A 27,743-nucleotide genomic window follows, 5' to 3' on the forward strand; every position below is an offset into this window, starting at 1 on the left:
ATAGAAGTTGTAACAGTGTGTACTGTAAGTTATAAAATAAGCAACACAAAATGATTATGATGCCTTTGATGATTATTTAAACATGGCAATACATATTCAAATAATCGATTGTTCTAAATAATGATTTTCTTGTTGCTGAAAGGAAAGGCTGCATAAATTAAAATCAATGCACCATCTTGTTTCATTTGTTGTTTTAAGACAGAAATGTTGTTTCTGAAGTGCTGCTTCAGGCAGTTTATTCACAAGTATAGAATTAATTGTAACATCGCTCTGTGCATGGATTCCACTGAAGGGGATTTTCTTGGAAGCCTCGATTCTCACCCCCTTGTACGAATAATAAATATTTTGTTTTTAGGTCCATGCGAATTGTACAGTGCTTTTCAAGAGAGCTGCACCAACACACGTTAGCAACCATTAAAATGTATTGGTAGTCGGACATTTGATGTTGCATCTCCATCGATCTGGAATGGCTTCCCTGTTGTGTTACCCTGAGAAACTAAGAGCTAAAATCATAGTTTTGACAATATACTTGTTGAGCTTTGCTGCTGTAATTGAAAAGCAGCACTGATGTGAATTTGAGGATGCTAGCTGTCTGTATATATTTGTAATTGCTGCTGTCACCCTAGGACACCCTTGAATGCAAGGTCTTCAATCTCATAAGGGCTATTTAATTTTAAAATGTGCATGTAACTAGAAAATACAACCGAGCCAGTCTGCTTTTAATAGCATAGCTCTGTAGGTTTAGTTTTTTAGGGTCCTTTCACACTGGGTACAGTTTGGTACGTTTGGGATTCAATATGAAAGCTCCAAACGTTCCCCGGGTATAATTTAAAATGAACTGTAATGTGGTTTGCTTATTTTTGCTTCAGTGTGAAAGAGAAATGTACTCGGTTCAGTTGGAAACGTATCAAACTATCAAGTGAACAAACCGATTCAAACTCCCTGATTTGTGGTTAATCCATGAGTGGTAAATATTCCTGGCTTGGAGTTGATTGAGTACTACATTATTACTTACCTTGGAACTTGAGATGGGTTTGAAGATGTTAGCATTATTTAGTGTGCATGAAGAAAGGTGTTCCGTTGCAGGGGGGTTTAAAACAACACATTACTTTCCCTAGCTCACGATTGTTTTGATATTTTTATTAACATATCCCTGGTCATAAATCAGTTTTGACCAGTTATTTCAGTTTCACATCGGTTTCACTGGCATAATGGCAATATATAAATAATTCAATTATTTTGCTGGGTTAGGGTGGAATAAAAACCAGTAACAGACCCTTAGGTGAGAACTCTACACACTAAGCAACACAACAGTGTTTAGACGGACAGCAGATTTCACTGCCTAGGTTATAAAGTGTTCTGTGCCACAATGTCTAATGTACATTTTGAGTACCAACATAAATATTCATATGGTTGGAGGTACGTCCCCTGTATATCTTCCATCTTCACTTTAACCGACCAGGGGTCTGTAAAGCGACTGTTGTGATTATACAGGGCTTTTGATACATATTCATAAACCTGTTCCCGGTTAGGACAGATAAACCACAATTGCTGAACTTTGGGAGAGGAGTCAGGAACCAGTGAAATGTTTCTGATTGACCAGGTTGGATTGAAACTGCTGATGTTTTGAATTTAGAAGACATTTTGACATGAAGACCCGATGCATAACCAGTGTTTAATTAAATTAACTAGTTTATGACCAGGACTATGTTAATAAAAATATCAATAGAGATTGTTTAAAAAGATATTGCAGGAATACGTACAACAAAGCAGGAAGCTAAGGAAAGTGATGTGTTGTGTTTTAAACTTGTAACTGTAGGGCAGGCAGTGGCTATTGCAGGGCAAACAAAGTGGCCCAGGAACAAAGCCTGCCTGCTGTTAAGAACCTGAGAAAGGACTGCAGGGAGAAGGTAAAAGTTGGCAAGTAACAGGTTAAAAGGGAATGTGTTCATGTTAATTGGCAATTGGTTAAGTGGGTAACTGGGTAATTGTAATTACCCAGTAGGAAAGGTGGGGAATTCAATTAATCAGGTGGGAGGATATAAAACGCTCAGACAGATTTTGTTGAAAGGAGTGGGTGAGAATTAAAACTGAACATATTGTTAAGGTTGTAGTAAAAGGCTAAGCGAAGATAAAAAGTATAGTGAGAGAAATGCTGTACTTATTTTGTGGGGCAGGTACCGTCTTTAAACCAAGCCACATCCATCTTTGTGTTTTATATTGTTTTTAACAATTATTGTTTCTGTTCTTTATGTTGGTTAAAGAGAAAAAAAAATCATTCCTTTGTTGTTGTAAACCAAAAGTTGGGAAAAGAGAAACAAAGACAATCACCCAGTTGAGCTGGAACACTTCTAATAGTGTCCAGCCTGTATTCAATAACATTGTGCCAGACCAGCATTTCAGCCTCAAAACCCCTGGTCTTCTGTGTCTTCTTGCTCTCCAGCCCCTCTGCTTCTGTTCCAACCCTACAGCCTGTTTAGTAACATCTTAAAGTGTGTTTTACAGGTATTGGCAAAGACATTGTTACCAATATTGTTCCTCAAATAATCTCCCCTTGAAGGTGTTATTTGTTATATTGGTGTTAAAATAATGCAATTATTACTTTGCATTTACTGCACACACCTGTTTCATACTGTAGACACAGTACTGCAGATTGCTATAAGCACATTTGTTGTTATTTTTTTCTGGTTTGGTCACATTACTGGGTGTGAAATTATTGGGTTTCAAATTTTACAAAATATATTTTGTATATATTTGTTTTTACCCCAGGCCTTCCAGAATGGCTGTTCTATTTGTAGATGTTTTCCCTGTGAAACACTTTGGGGTTCTTGACAAATGTGTTATGTAAACGGAAGATGAAATGTTATATAAGTTAACGTGCACTGCACAGTTGGCCTTGTTTCTTAGGATATACCACGTCTTAGGAAACGCATCACGGTTACATCAGTAAAGACGTGGTCTTTAGAGAAATGGTTCATAATGTATCACTGAGGTCTTCCAGACATTTTTCTACTTTGTTGCCATAATTGTTTCCTGCCTGCTTTGATATATTCATTGCTTGTTGCCAGCACGCCAGATAAGGTTTTGGGTCATTGAGTAATTTACTCTTCAATTTAGAAACTATGTGAGTAAAATGTATTTTGGGTGAGTACAATGCAACATTACCTTGAAGTCATGAGTACTTTCAATAAATACTGTACATACTTTAATGCTAACTTATGGGGTATGCATTAACTACAGCTTTACATTTGAACTGTAATGTTACTTTGAACTACTGTATAAAAACAGTTATTCTTCTTTGCTTTATTGAACACAAACAATACAGCTGTGAAGGAAATAAACACAGAAACAGAACATATATTTTTTTTTATTCCAATGCTGCAGATGGAATATACTTAACAAAAGACCTGCATGCACAGTATATACAGAATGTTGTATTTATATAGATTTACCTTCCAAACATTCAGTTGACAGATAGGTAAATTGATAGGCTACTAAGGCTTGATAGGGACTAAGACAGTGCCGAGGATCAAGAATCCAGTCGCTTATTCACCAGCCTGAAACAAGGATTGCAAGTGAGTGGATTCAGCTGTAAGTTTATTTATGTATTTATTTTTTATTGAAAACCCAGACTCATTGGTCAAGTGTTTCTGGCAATTCCAAGGCAGGCTACAATTACCTGTAGCTGTCCCGGCATTTATGATTCATTCTCTAGCTACCGCATGCAGTAGATCCACAATTGATGATTGCGTTGCCCGGAACCAATGAAGTACAAGAAGATTGATAACATGGAAACTCAAACTATGCATCAGATTGCTATGCGTATCTTTACACATTAAATTTAAATATCATTGTGGCAAAGTGGCTTGCAGCGTACAGGTACAGGAGTGATGCGGTGATTAAATGAAAGGCAGACAGCGGTAATCCAAGTGCAAGTGGTTTTATTTATAATCCTGGTCTGGTGACTGTAAATAATATTTCCCAGGCAATATCCAGCAATGGGTATTGCACTGTTCTAAATAAAGGAACTGCAGTTCCAAATAATAAACACAGTCAATAGTACACAAACATGTGTACTATTGACATGTATAGTACACAATACACAAACATGGTCACCAGTCCTGGGTGAGTGCTGTAGCGCTTGTGGTAACAAGTGAAGTGCTGTCCGGGTTTGTGCTGGCCTCTGACGACAGCTACGGATGTGTTTAGCTGTCTACTAGACAAAACAATACGATTTCACAAACACAGGTCCTTCTGGGTTGTTCGTAACCAAAACGAAGGAACATATTACGTTGCTTCGTCGCCTTCTTGTACCGTCACACATGGCCCCTTGGTAAACGATTGCAGCCGCTCCTCCGATCCGTGGCTGCCACATCGTTTCCCTTCCAGGTCGATGAGTTAGTGCACTGAAGCTCCGCCCCCTTTCTAGATGACTGACTTCCTTTTAACCCTGGGAATGAATTGTCAGGCCAAACAGTCCAGGGTACTCTGTTCTAACTACTTAGCGCCCTCACAGGTTGGGAGGTAGATTTACCTCCAAAGATCATTCTATGTCTGTCACAAATGCATATTTCATAGTTTTTTAATACATTAAACACCCAGTACACAGCTTATCTGGAGTGCAACTTGTTGCAATATATAGGTAGATCCACCACCATTTCAATTAATGGTGGGTATTGGGCCTGAGGATCTATATTGCAATTTTTTTGGATTCTCTGAAGTACGTGCATGTGCTCCCAATTTGAAAAATAGAAAAACAGTGCTGGTTTGAATGCTATTTAAAATTCTTTAAAAACATTGATTGATTAAATGTCATTTTTAAATTGTTATTATAAATAATATCTTTATTTTCATTTTATATTAAACATGTTTTTCAAATTGCATCCTATGACTGTGGCCATAGACACAGATTTAAAGCTGCTTTATATATCGGTCAGTGCAGAGACCCACTTGCTTTTAAGATTTAATATATATTACAAATGCATAAACAGGTGTTACCCATGTATTTAAAATTAAACAACAATACTGGTAAGTAATGTTATAAACAATTTATTTATGTATCTGCTTTGTTTGTTTTTTTCTCTCAACTTACAGTACCAGAACCTACATTATCCAGAACTGTCGGCAGCTACTCTTTTAAAAAATACATTAAAATTGCACTGATACTGTCCTTAAATTGGTGATGTACAAATAAAATGTAAATTTGTATAATTTGTTCTAGAAACATCTATAATTTAATTGGTGTTCCGGTACTTTAAGATGTAGGACTACACCACTGTATGCAAGGTTGGTGGCACCGCCAGCATATTTTACTTTTACAAAAGTCACTGAACCTAGCCTCACAAATGCTTAAGATTTGTATACCGTAGTGGCTTTTTCTTAATCAATTTTGTATTCTAAATTTGACTGCTCTGTGGAGGACTTTTAAGGTAGCATGATGCCCCAAATATATGGGCATGCTATTTGAATATGTTTTGAGCTGGGTGAGCAGTGGACAGCGGGAAATGGAAATTAAAATAAATAAATAAATAAGATGTTGACAGTGATCTTTATATATTACCAGAAGAGATACACATTTTATTCCAGCATTTAGGTGCAAAGATATCAAATGGTTATGGAGATATTTATAGAGATCAGTGGGAACCAGTCTGTTTATTGCTCACAGCAGGCGGTGATGAGTGGGTTCCACACAAATGGCTTGCTGGCATTAAAACATTAGGGGAAACCATATTTTGTATACTGGATACCAGTAAGTATTGCTTGTGGATGCCCTAACTATGTTTTAGAACTCATATTAGCAGCTTCTTTCCTGACAACATGCAATTAATTCACTTGCATTTTATATCATTGCCCTTGAAAAATTACAGCATTCAGTTTTGAAAAAAGAAAGTAGCTGTTTCCATGTAAGACAGCCTATGTCCTGTTTACCCTGAAAAGACGCCCTTTTTTAATAGCTGTTCAATGAATGAGCAGAAATGCCACATCATGTTAATTTAATGAATGCAGTGAACCTCTTATAATTACCAACAAGAAAAGCATATACCTTAGGTGCTGTTATAATGAGTCATGGTAAAAATGGCTTTTTTCCGGTTGATATTCTTTCCTTTATATTTCATTGAGTGGTTGCCCTTCTACAGGAGAGATGTTGCTTCTCTCATTGTGGTTTTCAAACTATACAGTAGTCCCTCGCTTAATGAAGGGAAAACAAAATCGGATTTAAAGTCATACCACTATTTTTAGAGAATGATACATTTACTTTTAAGCTTCAAAATGGCAGAGCAGGATATCTTTCTGCTGTTTGTTTTCAAATGTTTGTTTAGTATTGGCTCATATCATCATAAATCCTTTGAAAGCCTGTATGTTGATAACTGGCCTTCAGGGTCCAATGTACAATCTACACACAATTAAGTTGTTAAACATCAATCTATGAACATCAATCAGTTATGCAGCATCTGCTTTGTGTACTGAGCTATACTGCAGTAATTTGAGACAATAGCCACTGGCTACCAACTTCTCAGGCAACACTTTTCTGAGGAGTTTACTATGTGTTCAATATTTACTGAATTGTCTTGTGCAAAGTGGGAAGTCTCATTGCCCTCTTCGATGCATACTGTAGATCTTAAAATTCAATGCATACTCCCTAACAATTTTATTGATAAATATGACTTTGTTGTACCACACAGAAACTTGACTTATGTGATTCATAATACTGTACTACTATTTGTTTTGATTTCTGCCTAAATAGACACATTTTTAAAGTGGTCTGTGCATGCTGTACTTTATCTGTCTCTGACTGGTGTAAATATAATACAAAAGCATTGGATTGCATGCTGGGGTTGTAAATCATGGCTTACATTACTGTGAATGAATCTTCCAAGGAATTGGAAGTAAACAGAAAGCTGGTCCTGTAGCCTTTCAGGTAAGGTTCTTTTAAAAATGTATAAAAAAAGAGGTGGTCTGGTATGCCAATTTCTACTGTGCTAATTGATGTCCAGAAAGAATAATTTTAACCCTTTCATGATACTGTATGAGTTGCAAATGGTCTAGAATAAAGGACTACATTGGTATTATTATTAGTAGTAGTAGTAGTCGTCGTAGTAGTATTTATTTATTTATTTAATTATTAATTTTTGTGGTGGAACATGTTTGCAGCTGACTGATGTTTCATATTTAAATTGTGCCAATTAATTATATCCTGGTTATTCAAGCACTGCCTTGCTGTTTTTTAATCTAGCCCTCATTTGTATGCAGTGAACGTTTTTGATTTGGCTCAGGCAACTTTTGTTTTATTTTCTATCCAGATAGTATTTATTGCCAATATTCGGGGCCATAATTTCAAATTCATAACTTGTGTTAGAAATTCAATTAAATTGCTATTCAGAGCCAGAAAGAAAAGAGGCAATAATAGATTTGATGTGAACATCCTTTTTTAAAAAAGCGCAGAATCTTATAAAAGGTTATTTTGTTTATTTTAATTCCTGAAGCAATTCCTCAAAGTCATGGCATTTTTACTTGTGTGTTTTATTTTATAGTAACTTTTATTTGATCACTTTCAATGTTGTATTTATGTTCATTATTTTTGTTTTGTAGTGTTTATTTTTGAATAACGTATTTGCAAGTGTACAGTAAACCTATTTTTGCTGACCCAAATCAACATTTCATAAGTGTGTATGTATTGTTGTTCAGGCAGTAAAACATTTTTCCATCTGCATTTACTGCATATAAAATTGGTCTGTTAAATGTTTCTGATAGTACTGGCAGGTATTTTCTAAATTGTATTTAATACATGTTATGCTGTGTTTTAGAAGGATTCAGATACAGGTTCTGCCTTTTTAACATCTTTCTTTGAAATCCAACCTAGATGGGAAGCAGTTAAACGACTCCTTTGAGTTCAGATTCTTGACCCTGAAATGAGTCAAAAACAAAGCTCTCTGACGTTAAAATGGCAGCCTATGATGCATCTGTACGACAGAGACCTCACCCCCTTCATGAGTGATGCTGACAGCAGCACAGCCTGAGTGGGCAGCTTGCTAGCTGAACTCTGACGGTCCTCAGGCAATGCCAAAACACAAATTTGTTTACTACATTCACTAAAAAAAAAAGAGTCAGTAAATATATATGTTTTTTTAACTAAATAAATGACTTGATCACTTCTAGGAATGACTACTGCTTCTTCCAACCAGAAACTACTTCTAATCAGAAACTTTACTTTTAGTGTTTTTCCGTAGCTTTCTGTGCTCTTGTCTGCTTTTCATTGTAGTTTAAGCTACAGGGCAGCACAGAAGCTTCCCTGCTTTTTGTTTCTGCCGTTTATAATACGAATCTTGGTATTCTCTCTTGTTTTACTATTTTAAGTCATTCATATTGAAGCTCTGTATGTAGGACCAGCCCATATTATTAGTTTTCAAATAACTCTGGTATTACATTCCCCTGTATCCTTTAGTTCAAAACACAACACTCCACCACCCCACCACCCCTTATATACATACTAAACAATAGTAACAATACTCATATGTAAGTAATACATAATAATAATACAATAATTAGTTGTAAGAAAAACAGAATAAAAAATGTGGTAGAAATAGGTTACTGGCTAGAATCCTGTGTTGTATCAGTTCTATGACACTCATAAGGAATGACCTTATATATCTTAGTTATTCCTCATCATTTATGGTATACACGGCTACAACACAAGATACCAGACAATACGCTTTTCTAAAATGCTTGCAAGTAAACCTTTCAAGTACGTTTTTTAATATGTAAATACTTTCTAGGACTATGAAATGTGAAAGCTGGCACAGGACTCGGTAATATAATTTTCATCTGGCTTCACCGGTGACGTTTTCTCTGACACCCTAAGAAAATATTCCTTTGTACACAATCTGCCATTGATCCAAAAAAAAAAAAAAAGAAAATGCAATGTCTGAGAACCATGACACTGGATTATCGTGTAAAGATAGACTAAGATGTGAAAAGCAGGTTGGAAATGCTCTCCAAGTGATGGCTTTGATCTCTGCAGCTGTCAGATCAATACTGTACCTCATACCAGCACTTTATCTGTCAACAGTTGTAAGCACCCAGGCACTAATCACTTTTTCAATTGGTAGATAGAGAACCCTTCTTGGTTGGAAATATTATTTGTATGTATTTATTTATGTAAAAGGTTTTTAGAAAATAATAATATATGCATTTCTGTCAAGCCAATGATATACGTGAAAGCAGTCATTAAAAATAACTTTATTGTAGTTCTATCACATACACAGTACCTGCTGTTCATGTATAAGCCCTGTTGAGATGGGAATATCTTCCTGGAAGCCTGCCTACCCCCAACCGCAGCCACCTGCTACTGTCCGTGCAGCATTGGGCCTGTGTTTATAATTATGCCTGTATTTATGTCAACATGAGTCTTTTAAAAATGTGTGAAATGGTCCATAATAACATTATTCAATTAATAATTAAGTGGGGCAACAGCTGTTTCCAGTGTATAGCCTATAGGCTCAATATTTATGTATTTATTTATTTCTAAATAAAGATCAAAACACAGTATCCCTTAATGTGTGCTCAGTTAAAAATGTATTCCTGAACACCTGTCAGGCTACTTATTTTACACCGACGGGCCAAATAACTGGAGACTTGTCTGGATACGCCTTCAGATGGGTCATTTGAATAGCAGCAGGTGTATCTTGTCCAGTTTTGAATATTTGTGTGATTTGAGTCACTGTAACCTAACCGCTTGTGATAGTGGTTATGCTTCCCTGTGATGGCTTTCTGTAAATTTTGCCATTACAGATTATAGGAATGCCCACGAGACACGTTAGTCAATGCAACCCCAGGGTTTCTAACAATATTGGTTATCTGAAGTAAATAGCTGCAGATCTGTGGCCCACAAGAAGGCAGTGGTAACACCCCTCTTTGAGATTCAATCACTGACAGCGTATTTACAAGCTACAGTTTACGAAAAGCTAACATCATATAATGGTTATTTTATACTATCCCTGTATGTATTGAATTTGGAAGATTACATTTACAGCAGTAATTAATTTTCAGAATCTATACACCTGCCTAATCTTGTAAAATACTCTGTGCCATGAAAGATCCTGCTGGAACAGAAACAACAGCATCTGCAGTACCAACACAATCCAATCCCTATGCTTTTAATGTAGAATAGACACAGCAACATACTTTGCCCTACAGAAATAGCTGCAGTTAGATATAGTGAGGGAAAAAAAATGAGTTACAGTTTAGTAGCAACACTTTCAGTCTAGTGCAAGATAAATGTAATATTCAAGATCAATATATACCCCATGGTATAGAAACAAATATTGCTTTGAAAAACCAACCTTCTTGATGCTTGATTCTTGTATAATTTTTAAAAAAATGCAGCTAGAAGATGGAGACCTACACCTTTTTAAAATGATCTCTATGGGAACAGCACATAGCTTTACTAGCTGAATACATAAACGGCACCATCTGTATGCATCACTTAGGGCTTTCCCTGGATAGTTTTGGAGGGAGAAAATTTGATAACATTCAATTACAAGTACATTTACGTGCAAGTTGTTAAATGGTATTCATTGCAGAATAATATTAATAATTCCCAGGTGTCAGTGTAAAAACATTCTACTGCATTCAGGATTGTGGACGGATCCTGTGTTGACATAAGAGTCATCCATTTTCAATCAAGAACTGGTTCATTCTGGTTTGATAGTTAACCTCCGGTGGCAGGATGAGCCCTTGTCAAAATGGCTCAGATTTAAAAAGCATTCAGATATATCTGTATTTGTATATAAATGCCACTTTGAAGGTTGTGTAACAAGTATCTCAATCGGATTTAAATGCCACGAAATTGTGTAAATGTTTGTCAAACAAAATCCAAGAGGCTAGACGTCATTGGAATATTTCCATAGAGCCATGCCTTCCATACGGGTAAATATATTTCCAACAGAGTCCAATAAGACATTACTAGTCATGGACCTAATATAATTGCTGAAGTTGTTTAATGGGAAATAGACAGTTCTCTGTGATACTGTAGTACAACAAAATCTATTATTAATAATAATAACAAACCAGGCAAGACCTAAAACTCCAAAACACTGGTCTTGATATTTGTCTACCAGCACTAACACTGAACACTTCAACAGTGATTTCTTGAAATAAATAAAATCTTCACCAAACTCCACAAGACTGAGCTGAACAGTGTTCCTGTTTTCAGTTCATTAGCTAGGCACCTTGTAGCTCTTCAAGCCCTGAAACTAGAGCTCTGAGAACCAGCTGCAGTGCCTGGGAACCATCTGAATGCCCTTGGCTTTCACATACTACACCTCCTGTCGGAATAGCTCAGACAGGTAGGTAGAAGATGTCTGTAATTTACCTTGAAGTCATTTATTTGGTTTCATTGCCAGCTGGAATACACATTGTATAGCAGGTCAGACCTTCAGATCTTTTGAGTCTTTAGCTTCACTGAGTCAATAAGATCTCCAAGGCATGTTAGTGCCAGTGGTAAAGACCTTTGTGTGTGTGCCTTTCTTATCTGACAGAAATGTAATTTTATTTAGACAATTTACTCCCAAATGATTTGTAACTTTTTTTTTGGAGAGCAGGCCATTGTCTTTAATATCATAATATCCAATTGGCTTCTCTTTAAAATGCAGCAGGCTAATGAGATGCCTTAAAAAAGCTGTAGGGTTAGTTTTGTATCTTTTTTATATGCTTATCTTTTTTCATTGTGTATACCTGTACTGTACAGTATATCCATGAAGTTAAAATATTCCTTGTTGCATGCAGAGAACTTTTTCTATCCCTTACAGCAGAATAAATTGCTTTGCTGTACAAGGTCAATCAACGTCCGACTCAAAACACAAGCAAATGCCAGCTGAAAGTCTGTTTGGAATAAATCATTTCTTTTGTGTGCTTATTTTCATCAGTGTTTGAACAAGTAATGTCATATCGTCATTCTCAGATCGTTTTCCATTTGTAACATCCAGGGGTGAAATTCTCAGCAAAAAAGTGCAGGTACTCATATGCGCAGCCAGGTGTAAACATTTTTAAAATGTAGACTTTCTGCGTGACAATAAATAAATGCTTTTAAAATGTATAGATATCAGTACACGATACATTTCTGAATACAAAATAAGCCTTAAAAAATAGCTGATAAAATATAAACAAAGAAGCTGAAATACCTCTGCATGTATCACTCGTGCTGTAATATAACACTCAAGTGAAACCTTAAATATTACACTATGCAGTAACTGCTTTAGAGAGTTTAGTTTCAAGATATCCTAAAAAAAAGGGATGATGTTATATAAAAATGGTATAAAAAAAACCAACTGTGCTATGAAAAAATAATTTTAAAAAAGTCTAAGTCAAACAATGCATTAAAATACCCCTCTACTTTTTAATGTAACAGGCACCCTGGGTACTCACCTGCAACAGGACCTGGCTAGTTATTATTTTTTTTTACTTATTATTTATTCTACAAATACAATAATATACTCTGTGTGCTTCTCTGTTGTGTTTCTGTGTAGATGAATTACCATGATCTATTCCAGAAAAAAAGATGAAAGTTTATTTCAGGCAGAATGAGTACACAAGTAGACATCACGTTTTTTGTTTGTTTGTTTGTTTGTTTGTTTGTTTGTTTTTAATCTCTGGCAACCCTTGTGGTTTCTGCACAATAAACAATGTGGCAAAATGTGGCAAAAGACACATTTTCATAAAGTAATCTCATTACTGTGGTTTACTTACTTTTTTTTGATGTACACATAAGTGAAAACTCAAATTTAACTTCAATAAAATATATATAGTTCATATGAAACAGCATATGCGAGAGAGCACTAAGGCTGTGAAATGTCATGTTTCTTTAATACTGAAAATGCATTGTGTACCTTTTCCTTAATGTGGGCCCTGACTTTTCTGTGTCAATCCTTGATATTTTATAAAGAATACAGCATGAACAGTCATGGAGTACTGCAGTTATTCCATGAATGAGGATTAGAGACCAGGAAGAGCCTAGAGAGGGTTGTAACAGCACATATGAGCGTTCACAGGCGTATTATGTTTAAACCTAAGTTAAGAAGTTGAACTTAAAGCTTTCCTTTATTATTGGAACAGCGTGATTCATCTGATCATTCTGTACTTCGATAATTAGATTAAAATGTATTCATTCTGCAGAGTTTAATTTCTAACGCAGCATCCCTTAAAAAAACAATAGCTTGTTATACTTTACTACAGTATTCAAATATTGGCAAGTAAAGATAGATGGCAGATTCAAAAGAGTTGACATCTTGTTTGTGAATAAACAAAGATAAAATAGAAAATATCACCTGTTTATTTTTTTTTATTCTCACCTACTATATTAGAGATTCTTTATAATCACCACCAGAATCTGGTCGTACAAAGGATACCAGTCAGAGAGATGTGCCGTAGCGAATGGTATAAAGTAGTCCAGATAAATGAATGAGAGTAGAGAATATACCATCATTTCTGAAATTCTTCAGCTGGACTTCCTGTATGGGCCCAGTCTCTCTGGTGTACCTGAACTAGCTCACTTCTAGACAGCTTTACTATTTTGCTGGAAGAAACAAGAATGTCATCTTTAGATATTCCTTACTACATACTGCATTACAAAATAAATGGATGGGCTGACATTAGACAGGCTGACACCTCTCTCTGCAGTATGACTCGTAGCCAGGCAGCATCAGCATTTAAGTGATGAATGCTCACAGACACCCTTCCTCCCAAGTGCCAAGGGCCCTTCAATCTCCCATGGCTTTGTATAATGACGCCACTTGGTTCTCATAAATTGATGTTACCACTTTAGTCAGTGTTATGTGTCCAATCATTTTGTGTTTAATGCTTATTAAAATGATAAATGCCCAATGATAACACCGTGTAACAATTTTTTTTTTTTTTCGTTCCTGGGTAGTAAGTGTTATTTCCTAATTGCTTATGCCTCAAAAGTATAGAAAATGGCTATTATTCCCCACAAGCTTTGCTTTTGTGACCAGGACAGTGATATTTTGAAATTTACCTATTTTCCAGAACATTCCAGGTAGATTCAGTGCTGAGTAAACTTGGAGTAACTTCTAGAACTTTCCAGTAATATAAATAGTAGTATAAATACAGGGACCTTACGCCCACCAGTTCAGTTTAGTTCCAGCTGCCTAAGTGGATACATATCTGCATTTTTCTGAGATGGCATCAAGGTCATAGAAGACTTCAAAATGGTGGCATTCCTGATGGGTCTCCAAGGCGGTTTTACCAAGTTTCCCTGCTATCTTTGCCTTTGGGACAGCAGGGACACCAAGGCGCACTACCACAGGCGGGACTGGCCACAGCGGACCGAGTTCTCTGTGTTTAGGAACAACGTCAAGTGGGAGCCACTGGTGGACCCCCGGAAGGTGCTGATGCCACCACTGTACATCAAATTGGGCCTTATGAAACAATTAGTCAGAGCTCTAGATAAGGAGTCGGCAGCCTTCAAGTACCTTCAAGACTTCTTCCCTAAGCTGTCTGAGGCAAAGGTCAAAGCCGGTGTCTTCGTTGGACCACAGATAAAGAAGATCCTGGAGTGCAATGAATTCCCCAAGAAGCTCACTAGTAAGGAGAAAGCGGCTTGGAACAGCTTTGTCGCAGTGGTTCGGGGCTTCCTGGGCAATCACAAGGCCGAAAACTATGTGGAGCTGGTTGAGACTCTGGTGAAGAACTACGGCACAATGGGCTGTAGGATGTCCCTCAAAGTCCATATCCTTGATGCTCATCTTGATAAATTCAAGGAGAACATGGGAGCGTACTCGGAGGAGCAAGGCGAGCGCTTCCACCAGGATATACTGGACTTTGAACGCCGCTACCAAGGACAGTATAACAAGAACATGATGGGAGACTACATTTGGGGGCTGATTCGTGAAAGTGATTTACAGTATAATCATAAATCTCGAAAAACTACTCACTTCTAAATCTTTTTTGTATTACTTTAGTATAAATACATGTTAATTTGGATTCATATGTTGTTTTTTTCGAAAAGACACAAATTCGCCCGTTTTCTCATTGGAAATAGGTAAATTTCAAAATATCACTGTCCTGGTCACAAAAGCAAAGTTTGTGGGGAATAATAGCCATTTTCTATACTTTTGAGGCATAAGCAATTAGGAAATAACACTTACTACCCAGGAACAAAAATTGTGTTACATAGTGTAATGTTTAGGCAACTGTATGTTAAACATTCATAGGATATTGTTTGTTTTTGTTTTTGCAACCCTACCCGGTGCTTGCTATGGCGAATTCAGGTCCAGAAAGAAAGAAGGAATCACCTATTCAAATTGTAACCTTGTGTCAACATATTGTTAATATTACTTTAATTATTCAGATATTGAGCAGTTTTAATGGGTAGGTTGTGATATGGTAAAATAAGGAGAACTATCAATCTCTGGGTCTAAGATGCAACTGAAGTGATTTTCTGATGTTGCTAGAACTGAACAAAAAAAAAACATGGTAATACTTGAGACTGTAACCTATTATTGCTAGGAAAATAGTTTCAAAACTAGCAACTTTGGGCAACCATTTAAGTACTTATGGGTTGTGTGTTTCCTATTTTGTAACTTTGAAATCTCGATTTTCCTGTCGCAAAAAAAAAATTACAAATTGCATTATGGAGTAAGTGCCTTGACCACTTAAGTTTCCTCTCCACTAATGTTAAATTTTTTTGTTGTTTTTACTCATAGGACTACCAAGAGGCCTCCCACCTGGAGCAGTTTGTGACTCGCTTTCTGCTGAAAGAAACAGCCAATCAGCTGCAGTCTCTGCAGAGCTCATTGGAGTGCGCCATGGAGACCACAGCAGAACAAACTCGTCAGGAAAGGCAAGTGTCACAATTATACTGGCAAGAGTGCTTCAGGACAGTGTATCCAGGGTAGTTATAGAGTTAGTAGGCCCCTTTACGGTGCTGCGGTGAAAACACTAAAACATTTAAAACCAATTTGCAGAAAGCACCCCTTTTCAAAAGGTGTTGAGATAAAAACCCTTTTCCAAGACAAGTGGTTCCCATATTTTATCATTTTATGAAATAAAACAAACCTATTTTTTAAGATGACTAAATTAAAGAGAATGTTGGTAAAGGTAGAAAGACACAGTGTTATATCTTGTTGTGACTATTTCAGTTACATTTCTGTTTTTTCTTCCTATGTTTCAATAATTTCTGTGGAGGGGGAGGGGTCGTCATGTTGCTTTCAAGAAAGGAGTCATAAGAGGCCACACCCCCATACTGCTCGGTACAGAACACAGACATATAGCTCTGCTCCAAGGATCTGTGATGCAGACCTATGTAGGGCTAAAACATTGCTGGGGTGAAAACATTTAAACAAAAAATGACAGGAATGTGCTGGTGTACTGGTGAACTTAAAGAGGAGGAACAAGATTCATTGTATTTATGTACCCCAACCTACATGCTCATTAAGTTTATAGGGAATATCTTAAACAACAGGATACGTTTGATTAAATACTATTTTATTTACCTTGTAGCATCACCTAAGGAAGGCACACTTTATCAGTGTTCATTCTCAGTTTCTCACATCTGAAATGGAGTCTGTGTGGTCCAGTGGTTAAAGAAAAGGGTTTATAACCAGGAGGTCCCTGGTTCAAATCCCACCTCAGCCACGGACTCATTGTGTGACCCCTGCGCAAGTCACTTAACCTCCTTGTGCTCCGTCTTTCGGGTGAGACTGCAGCTGATGCATAGTTCACACACCCTAGTCTCTGTAAGTCGCCTTGGATAAAGGTGTTTGCTAATTAAAACACAGAATAAACACAGAAATGAGAAGCATGAATACATAAACTGAATATTCAGCAAAATGTCATTTGTATAAGTTCTGGATATGGCTGCATGGCAGGTTTGCAGAGTGAAAAAAAGCAGACTATTAAGTAGGCATGAGGTATGAAACCGACACAAAAGGGACCTTATAATCAAAACAAGATGTTACTGCCGTGAAGGTTACATACAATTGATGGTGCACATACTGAAACTCTATTGAAGTGACATCAAAGACACAAACTATAGATTGGGCAGTGACCTGTCGAGTTTGACTTATACGTGTGAAAATCTATGGGAACGCAATTATATAATGTCCTTTTTTGTCAAAAGTCATATATAATATTATGTGAATACGCTAAGCAAAGAAGATTGAGAAGTTGTTTAGAATTCATATACTAATCAATCAATGAATACTGGTGTTTAAAAAACAGAACAAATAATATTTGCAAATTGCATTTAGCTGCTTTCTTTTCCAAGTCAGGTCCTCATTTGCCAGTTAGGGTTTTCAATTGTTAGTATTCTAACCCGGAGAAGAATTTTGACTGTATCTTTTAAATGGATTAGTAAGTTTACATCAGTGCAATGGCAGTAGAGCATTCTGGAACATCCTCATATAAAGAATACAAAAAGTCAAAGATCTATGCCGAGTATCGAAGGAGTGAATATTAATATTAGATTACTGTTCATACTTGCATTAACATATGTTTAATAGCCTTCATTTTTGTTGCAGTTTGGGGGTTGCCAAGGCCGATGACATATGGATTTTCTAACCACAATCAGGAATGCAATGCAACAGAAGTATTGTAGCTGACAGCTGCATAGTTTTATCTGTCAGTGCAAGAATTTTACCACAGATTTCTGCCTTTTATTGCACGGTAGCTGTTCCTTCACAGATGACAAACAGCTGAATGGAAATGTATTTAATACACTTCCAACAATGGAGTACTTAAAAAAGGAATAGTTGAAAACAGATGCACAGGAAGATATAACATGACAGATGCCATTCTCACACACATTACAAACTTATTTTAAACATCACTAAAGGTCTCCACACACCAGATGCGATGCGATTTTTAAATTGGCAACGAAACACTTTCGCAGAGACATGACCATACACACCAGAAGTGACACAGAGGCAATGCGACAGGTTTGAAACTGCCAGATCTATACAACTATTACAAATTACTATTGACAAAACTATGATCAAGACTGGTACATACTGTCACAAAGACGGCCGGAGTGGGTGGCGTCAGACCAGAGCCAGGAAATAAACAACAGAGAGGTGTGGTTTGGTGGAGCTGAGCGAATGGTTTCGCTCAGCATTTAATAAATAAACAGAACAGCAAAATAAAAAGGTTGCAACATACAAACACAAAACAGGACATGGCGCTTGAGGCCAAAATAAACAGACAAACAAAACGGACTACACAGACAAAACACGGTGAGCAGATTTAACTACTATTATTTTTTACAATTACTACCTCCGTCTCCAATCCCGTTCTCCACTCACCGAACACCCAACCCTGTGTGAGTGAAAACATGCTGCTTTTATGCAGTTGTACCGAGACTCGACTGCTAATCAATCATTCAATTGGAGTCGCGGTACAACTGCACGTGAATCAATAAAGTGCAATTCCCCGTGCTCACATATTACATTTTACTTGCACGTGAAGTGCTGTGCCATCCTCGTGCCTAAATACAAATATACATTTTAAATACTCGTGTTACACAGACCCGTTTATATCCCGTGTACCAATGACTATACACCAACATTTAACACACCACACGCAACATATAACAGAAAATACACACAGGGGCGGGCACTTCGTCACACATACTCATCAACATGATGTAGTAATTATGAGTGTCTTCTGACGGTATTTCAACACATATGGCAATAAATCATACATACCAGGCTTATCCAGTTCCTTTGAATTGGGCTCCCATATATTGTTTTTCAAATTTGTATCTTTATAATTGTGATGACCCTTGTCATAAAGCTCTGGGTATTTTTTCAATGACAGACATTATTGTTTCCTCCCTCATTTTGGATACTGCTTCACCCTGCTGGACCACATGCATTGAAGCTGTTCTCTGATTGCTCAGTGCCCTAGATGATGTGCGTCAAACCGCAAAAAATAGGATTCAATCCTATTTATTTTGCGCCTCTCCAGTGCCACCCTGGTGACATTCCTGCGTCGCCTGTCGTGTTGTGTGTGGTGTGAAAGATATTTATCAAAAGTATAGGTTTTATTCCGCTTGCCGCATTGCGTCTGGTGGGTAACAGCCTTAAGGCTGTTAGATTCCATTTAATGTTCTAATGTTCTTGCCACCTTTGAGCGGGTAGCCCGTGTAGCGGGGTGGTTGGAAGCCATGTGGGCAGACCGACTGGCTCCCTTTCTCAATGGGGAGGCTCAGGCTGTCTACGCAGCGGATTACCCCCAAGTAAGAGCGGCTATCCTGGACCACCTCGGGATTACTACAGACCCATAGGAGGCGCTATAGATCCCGGAAGATGGTTTCGGGAGAACGACCATGGCTGGTAGCCCCGTGCTTGAAGGACCTTGGCTGGAAGTGGCTCCAACCAGAGGCCCACAGCGTGGCCGAGTTGATGGAAACTTTGTATAGCGAACAGTTCATGTATGTGGTGGATCCTGGATCTGGAAGCATAAGCCCATCACATTACAGCACGCTGTGGAGCTGGATGAGGCCTTCGTGGATGCGACCCCTACTGATCAGACGAGTTATACCAGCCCACCCGAAATCAGCACGGAGTGCACTGATGTCACCCCCAGGATCTTGATGACACCAGAGAGAGGTAAACCCCGGCAGGGAGTCTGCTTCTCGCTGACCATGAGGAAGCGGATTAGACTGGTTTGGGTTAAGGCAAAAAGCCCTGACCCGCTGTGGGAGGGGCCCTATTTGATCTCAGTAAAAGTAGGGAAAAGGAAGACCCATGCTTTAGTGGATTCCAGGTGTCAGCAGATGCTCATTCAGACTACTCTATTAGCTGGTACTCAGTGGTGCTCACAGGGGTCTGTGGACATCACCTGTGTCCATGGCGAAGCCAGAGAGTATCAAACTACAGGAGTTAGGTTGCAAATCAGCAATAAAATAGAATACGTAGTTGTGGCCATAGCTGACCATCTGCCATACCCCATCTTTTTGGGACGAGACTGGCCCCACTTCTCAAAAGGAGAGGAGGCATATTGCGGTCAGTACTAGGGTGATGTATCCAGTGGTGTCGCCAGGATTTTGTTTCTGGGATGGATGGAGATTTTTTTGATAATGGTTAATAACACTGGCGTAGCAAGGATTTCATTCGGGGGGTGCTGGTGGTGAATCGTCTGGATTACGTCTCGGGGCGGGTGGGGGGGGTGGTTCTAATGAAGGATTGAGATTTGTCGGCATGGCTGCTATTTTTTATTGTCCCCACGTAGTTTAATAATTCATTTCGGGGGGGGGGGGGGGGGGGTTCAAACCACTAGAACCACCCCCCTAGCTACACCACTGGATGTACCAATTAAAGGGGAAAGGACTGGAAAAATGTTCCCCTTTAGTTGTACTTTGTTTGTCCCTCACTTTCGCCCAATAAATCACCTAGCCCTCCCTCCCCATTTTGAATCACTAAACTCTTAGTGTGTCATTCCGAGGGCTTCCACAAAGTGAGCAGCAGAGTGAAGAAGCCCGACTGTGCGTGTGTGTGCGTGTGCATTTGCGTGTGTGTGTGCGTGTGTACAGCTGTATTGAAAAAGGTAGAGTGTGAAACCTTTTTGCTCTGTTTAAAATATAACCTGTGTGTTTTGTTTTATGCCAGTAAACAGCCTAGCTGTCCGGTTGATAGCTGGGAAGTTCCTGTATGTTTAGTGATCTCTCTGAAGGAGCTAGGTTTTGTTTTCCTTTTGCTTATTTTTGTATTATTAAAAGTGCGCATAAGTGCTTAAAACCTCAAGTTTCAGGTCTACATTTTTGAACGTGAGTGAGAGTGGCCCTGTTACAATATGGAATATACTGGAAAGAAATATTGAATATAAAATAAATGGGCTTACACTGTAAATGTACTACTACTGTGTAACTGCAAAGGCTAACACCTATGCTTGGCATTTGTCTACTTTTGTATTGATATCTTGTGCCTTTAGCACCCCCCAAAGAAATGACATACAGTTTTTACAGCGTGCAGTCTTTTAATTAACACCTGTATTTGGCCTACATACTTTTGATAGTGGTTAAATGTAAAGGAAAAAATCTAAACGTTTAACAACTGTCTAACATTTAAAATCTAGACTATTAAGACCCCTAGAAGTCAGGTTCCAGTACTGCTGAATCCACTGGAATTCTTCTGTTAATATGCTTGTCTGGTAATAAACTTGCTAAAAGACACTATTAAAAAATACAGGTTTTAAGAATTTGAATCCTTGTGTTGACAAAGTAGGTTGCTCAATGGAGCTCAATCTGAAAAAGTCTGTGTTCTGAATCTGGTTGAAGGTGATTAGTCAAGACATTACCAGTACATATTAAACCAGAAAGAGGAAGTTTTGAAAATTAATATTTAGGGTCTTTGTCAGTAAAGCAATTTGAGACAAACAATCTGGCAGAGGAAGTTGTGCAAAACCTGCAGTTTATAGGGCATTACAGAATAGAAGATTAAATTAATCATCCAACATAATCTATGACACAATCACTATAACACTTACTGAAGGTAAAAAGTTCTAATTTCTAATTAAAGCCCAGAGTTAATAAACTTTCATTTCCTTTGCTCCTTGCAGTTTCAATGGAGAATAGCCAGGTTCAATGTTAACATACACTTGGGGCAGGGGTGTTGTGAAGGATGAGAAAATATGAATATATTAGCAACTGTTCAATTAAATTCCATGGTTATCCGATTCTGTCTCACTTGAAAGACCTGCTTTCACATTTGCAGATGAATACAGCAGTTAGCACCTTACTATCTTCCCATTTTCACCAAATGACTAATTTCACAAAATGTAATTGGAAACATCTTAGGAGACTGCACCTGTGAATGATGCCGGGTTCCAATTAAATGGAGCATAACAGAAAACTGTCAAGAGCATATAGGAAGATTCAAGTTCACTAAAGGCTTTGAAATGTGTACTTGTCTTCTGCTTTAGGAAAATGTTATTAGATATACTTTTATAGAGATATATTTTTTAATTGTGCTGGAACTGTTCGTAGTGCCTGTGACTTTTTGATAGCCTTCATCTCCCTTACATAGCAGGTCTTGTGAAACCTGAATGTAGTTTCACAAATAGTGGCTAGAGAATAATTATGTCATGTGATAAGCTAGCTGTGGCAGCTCAACAGGAGTGTGACGTGGTTTCTTTGTCATCATGTTTTATCTCATAGAAAACATGTAAACCCCTGCCTCATATATTATAATCTATTAATGTAAACTCTCATTACAATATTTATTTGTAGTGAATAAACAATATTAAGAAGTAGTTTACTTACTGTATGTATTTAGAACCTCTTATACAATATACAAAAGATATTGAAGATATTAGAATCTAGGTCATGGTAACTGACTTGGTTGGGCTAATTAATTACATTCCTCGGAAGTGTTTGCCAAAACCTTGCCTGCAGGTTTGGTAATCGTGGGGCCTTCCTGTGAAGTTGTATCTTCTTATTAGACAAACAGTTCAGTTTTAGATGATAGAACACGTGAAGGCGACACAAATCAAGGGAAGTAATGTTAAAACTTTACAATGCATTAGTAAGACCTCACCTAGAATATTGTGTTCAGTTATGGTCACCTCGCTACAAAGAGGATATTGCTGCTCTAGAAAGAGTGCAAAGAAGAGCGACCAGAATTATCCAGGGTTTAAAAGGCATGTCGTATGCAGACAGGCTAAAAGAATTTAATCTATTCAGTCTTGAACAAAGAAGACTACACGGTGATCTGATTCAAGCATTCAAAATTCTAAAAGGTATTGACAATGTCAACCCGGGGGACTTTTCCGACCTGAAAAAAGAAACAAGGCCCAGGGGTCACAAATGGAGATTAGATAAAGGGGCATTCAGAACAGAAAATAGGAGGTACTTTTTTACACAGAGAATTGTGAGGGTCTGGAACCAACTCCCCAGTAATGTTGTTGAAGCTGACACCCTGGGATCCTTCAAGAAGCTGCTTGATGAGATTCTGGGATCAATAAGCTACTAACAACCAAACGAGCAAGATGGGCCGAATGGCCTCCTCTTGTTTGTAAACTTTCTTATGTTCTTATATTCTTAAATATATTATGAATGGCGACAAATCTGAAGGGGATGCAATATTCATGGAATGTGTTTCCTGGGATATTTAGTCAGCCTGCTCAATCAGCATGTCACTTATATTTAAGGCTACCTAATATTTAGCATATCTGTATTTCTATTCCAGTTCTGACATAATTCATTTGTAAGATGTTAGAAAGTAAAAAGAAATAGAGACCTGGATATCATCTTTTCTATTGAAATCTGTTCTTTTTCTATTGAAATCTATTCTTTGTACTTGTGTTGAGAGATTAGGAATTATGCACAACAGTACTATCGATTTACTTCCTTGGTGGAAATATCCAGAAACACTATTCTTTCTTTCTTTCTTTCTTTCACTTGAATGGGCATCAGAAAGAATAGCTGACAGCCCTCAATAAGTGGCTGGATGGCGTCTTGGATTTCGAATCATGGGGGAACTATCTACATTACCCGCCAGCTCAAAGTAGAAAGCAGATAAATGTACGGTCAAAGAGATGAACTATCTATCTATGTTTTATTTACAGACAAGGGCCAGTGAAGCCTGAGGTGCTGTCAATTCAGTGGTCTGGAAAACGATCCAATCGAAGGCTTCAAAGGAATAACAGCTTATCTCCAAACAACCCACATTTCAACATTGTCAACTCAGGTATTGTTAGCACTATTTGTAAACTAACATTTATATGCCGTACAGAACCCCATGATGTAAATGTACAGTGCGATTATGATAGTTTGAGGGGATTTCTGAGCAGTACTGCTATTCTTATTATCTGCTTTTTATTTGTCTATTCAGAGAAGTAACAGATATAGTGGCAGTTCGGAGGCTGCTGACCATGATTTCTGTTAATGTTAACCATCTTTCTATTTATTCATCTTTATATCTTTGTGGTGTCTTTATACAATTTGTGGAAAATATGAGGAGATTTTTCAGGGCACTACTGCTATTCATTTTCAAATCTGTTTCACAGATTATGTGTCAAGCAAACAACGTTTTCAATGAAGTTCTGTCATTTACAGCATAGAATTATCCACTCCAAAGTAAATACAGGTTCCCTATTGTTAGCACAGCATCCCTGTTTAAGCAATAGAGAACAGTGTGACTGATTCACTAACCTTTGTGAAAAACATGTTACTGCACTAGATACTTAGATGTTATAAAATAGGAGTCATCTGTTTATAGTCTGGAAACAGGTTTTTTAAAGTTATTTTTAGTAAGACATTGTGACATTTAAAAAGCATTTTAAAGTAAAACAACATCCAGTGGATATTTGCCTGTTACAGTGATGTAACAACAAACAAGGAATATAAGGTTGCTAAAGAGCCTGTAAAATACCTTTGTTATGACAGGACATTCAGCATTAATATATGTATACGTTTACTAAGCTTTCACACTTACAAGCTGTAGAAAAGTGTTAATTGCTAACAAAGATAACTTATGCTAAGCTGTCCCCAAGCACCATAGTATTTCTAAATGAAGCTACTGTTCAACGATAAAACAAACAAGGAAATAACAATAAATGAAGAGTTTATCACAAGTAACTTGACACTGTGTGTAAACATTCAAAGCTTCTCCTAGTTCCGAGAAAGACACATACTGTACGTTATGGTATTGCAAGTCTAGGAAGAGGAAGTGAAAATTCAGTATGACACTCATGTTGATAGAGGAGTGCAGCTAATGCCAAAAGACCTCTACAGGGTAGATTCAATAAAATAAAACCTCAAAAAATGGTTATTTGTTTTCTAAATGAGTCCTTGTGTGCTCTGATGTACTGCTTAAATTCCCATAGGTCTTCATGATGAGGATAACCAGTGGATATATCAAATAAACAGGCTACAGAAACTGATTGACAGGTTAGAAAAGAAGGTAGGGATTCTGTTATGTATCTGAATTTTGCTGTAAAATATGATTTGCAGTCATCAGAAATAATGCATTTGTGATCTCCTGAGTATGCATAGCAAACTTCTCACATGAGCACACAAAGCTAAACTAAGCAATTGAGCAGCAGCACTTGGGTTTTTCAAAGTGATTGTTTTAGCAGATTGCTGACATATAATATGTACCCTCATCCATGTTAGTTTATTATGAGTCAAAAATCAGTTATTATCATTATTCTTTTAACAATTGCTTGGTTAGAGTCACGTGTTGATTTGAGTATCTGTCTATGTCTTCAGAGTGCATTGGGATGTGTGTGCTAACCCTATAACTTTCAGAGATTCATCCAATGCAAGATAAAGGGCCTATTATCAGCTGGATACTGTCAGTAAGGAAATTTAATTTATGCCCAAATCCCCATTAATTAAGTAAATGCATGACTGGATTGTTGTAAGAGTCAACTGTTGTCTGCAGTAAAAAAATAAATAAATAATCCACCTTCTTTCTTTCTTTTTTCTTTTTTTTTTTTTTTACATTTCTGACGTGTAATATTATACAAATTAGATGTATGGTACAAAACATCCTTTGCAATGTAAATCACCTCAGAGATACCAACAAAGATAAATTTAGCATTAACAGTCACAAACAAGTCGGGTTTAAACTTCTCTGAAACATTAGAAATTGCTCTAATGAGAGTGTGAGATTCAGAAATCTGGGACACAGTGAAAAGACTTATGTAAATCCCCTTGGAACCCAATGTGCCCCTCCCCCAAGATTGCCAGGCCTGTCATTTTACCAGCATACAAACCTGAAGCATATGTGCCCTACAATACTGTGGAACGTGCTGTCTGAGTCAGTCATATCTTTAATAGTAAAGTATGAAAAACTATATTATAGTATAACTATATTATATGCTACCCAACAATTTAGCTGTTACTAATGTGGCCTTCCCCACATTTTTAGTGAGGACCAGTACTCAAGCTATATAATGATTACCCTAAGTCAGAGATGTCTGACCTTTAGACTACACACCGCTTCAGTATTTTACACAACATTTGTTTATGCACTTTGTGTTTCTTCTACCAAACACTCCAGGAGGTCCAGCCTTCACCGCTTAATCAAAGGAGACACATTGTGGAGCTCAATGAGCCATACAGGATATGGCTCTAGAGCCATTTGTTGGATAGCCCTGCCCTGGGCTATTAAGATTGATTGATAATACATTTCTACTGTTTACTGCTACATTTTACAGACTTCTCTATGTCCCACAGGAACTAAAACTAGAGCCAGTCGAAGAAGAAGTTTTAGATGGAAGCACCAAATCTGTAAGTCTTTTTTACAAATGTTTCTTATTGCTGCTTCTTCATTTTGTCTCCCTTCCCAGGAAGTAATCAGGTATCAGGAAGCAGCAGTTTAAATTGTTAATGTTATAGCTCTGGATTTTAAAGCCATGGCTAACACTTCAAGTTAGCAATACTTTCAGTATGCATTTCTTAGTCACCCTTATCCTTCCTCGGGACACCGTGTAAAAGCAATGCTTCTGCTTCATCTCTCTTTGGTTTTTCCTGGTAAATACGTAGAGAATTATAAAAGGTCTGCACCACTGGACTGAGGGTTCCTGTGTCGGATAGGGTCTGCAATCTCAAGGAGTAAGATCGTGGAGGTTGATTCTTTTAGCAGCATGTTTGGGTTGATTGATTTCTGTCCAGGAGAGGTTTGAAGTCAGATTCAATATAAAATCCTTTGTTGCCAACTCTGTTCCCCTTCACTGAGCGAGTGAAAGTCTTATCGGACAAGAGGAGCTGTATGGAAAGAGTGTAGCCACTTCCGACCCCATTCACTCATAAGGACCTGCGGCAGGTAATATAAATCGATTAACTCTATTCTAAAAGTCAACTAAACAAGCATGTCACCAAATGCCAATATCGGTTTTAGGAGTTCAATATTTGCCCTTTTTTTTTTTTTGTGGCAGTATGCATTTTACATAACCTTGTACAAGAATAAATGAAACTTAATGAGAACACGAAGAGAGAGGTTTGGATATTAAGTGCTTATTACTGAAAATGTCCAAAAACAGAACAGGCCTTAAAGCCACCAGCATTGCAGTAGATCTCCTTTTTATATATCAATGTTAATGTGTTGTCTTACTATTTTAACAGTTTTTGACTTATGTCTTAACAGATTAGTCTGTTTCACGATTATACAGTTTTTGACTTATGTCTTAACAGATTAGTCTGTTTCACGATTATACAGTTTTTGACTTATGTCTTAACAGATTAGTCTGTTTCACGATTATACAGTTTTTGACTTATGTCTTAACAGATTAGTCTGTTTCACGATTATACAGTTTTTGACTGACAATATAATTAGCTCATAAAAAGGGCACAATACTGTAGTGTTCCAGGGTAAACAAAAAGGAGGCAGATGACCACAGCAAGATCTCATTCAGGTTTTATTGAGAAGGTCGGCACACCACAACACAGCCCACAGCAGCGTGCAAGCTGCCCCTTTATACCCTCAAACCCTGCGAAAACATGTAACACATAACAAGACACGTTATTGTACAACAAGCACACTGGGACCACGACTCGATCACGCTCCCCCCCACCCCACAGGTGCACTCACTCACATGCACAGGCACTCAGGACATTGACAAAACACGGACCAACGACAAAAAAAACATATAACACATAACACACATAGTCCAGATCGCTACAATATGTAAAACGGTCAGTTGTATTGGTGATATGCAAATATATAGCCAGCCTTATTCAACTAATATGTGTGTATTGATGTTTCGTGAAAGGAGCCTGGGAAGAG

At 37.6% G+C, this 27,743-nt stretch overlaps 1 protein-coding gene across 1 annotated transcript in view; it reads left to right on the plus strand.

Moving 5' to 3' along the window:
* The window catches only part of LOC117394957 (N-terminal EF-hand calcium-binding protein 1-like), a 64,147-nt gene that overhangs the window by 26,330 nt on the left and 10,074 nt on the right, over positions 1-27,743 (plus strand). The window contains exons 6-9 of the mRNA XM_033993728.3: positions 15,720-15,856; positions 23,578-23,699; positions 24,838-24,914; positions 26,195-26,248. Of these exons, the coding sequence (XP_033849619.1) occupies positions 15,720-15,856; positions 23,578-23,699; positions 24,838-24,914; positions 26,195-26,248 (390 nt within the window). The remainder of the gene's footprint in view (positions 1-15,719; positions 15,857-23,577; positions 23,700-24,837; positions 24,915-26,194; positions 26,249-27,743) is intronic.

Source organism: Acipenser ruthenus, chromosome 3 (genome assembly GCF_902713425.1).
Source record: "Acipenser ruthenus chromosome 3, fAciRut3.2 maternal haplotype, whole genome shotgun sequence".
Taxonomy (NCBI): domain Eukaryota; kingdom Metazoa; phylum Chordata; class Actinopteri; order Acipenseriformes; family Acipenseridae; genus Acipenser; species Acipenser ruthenus.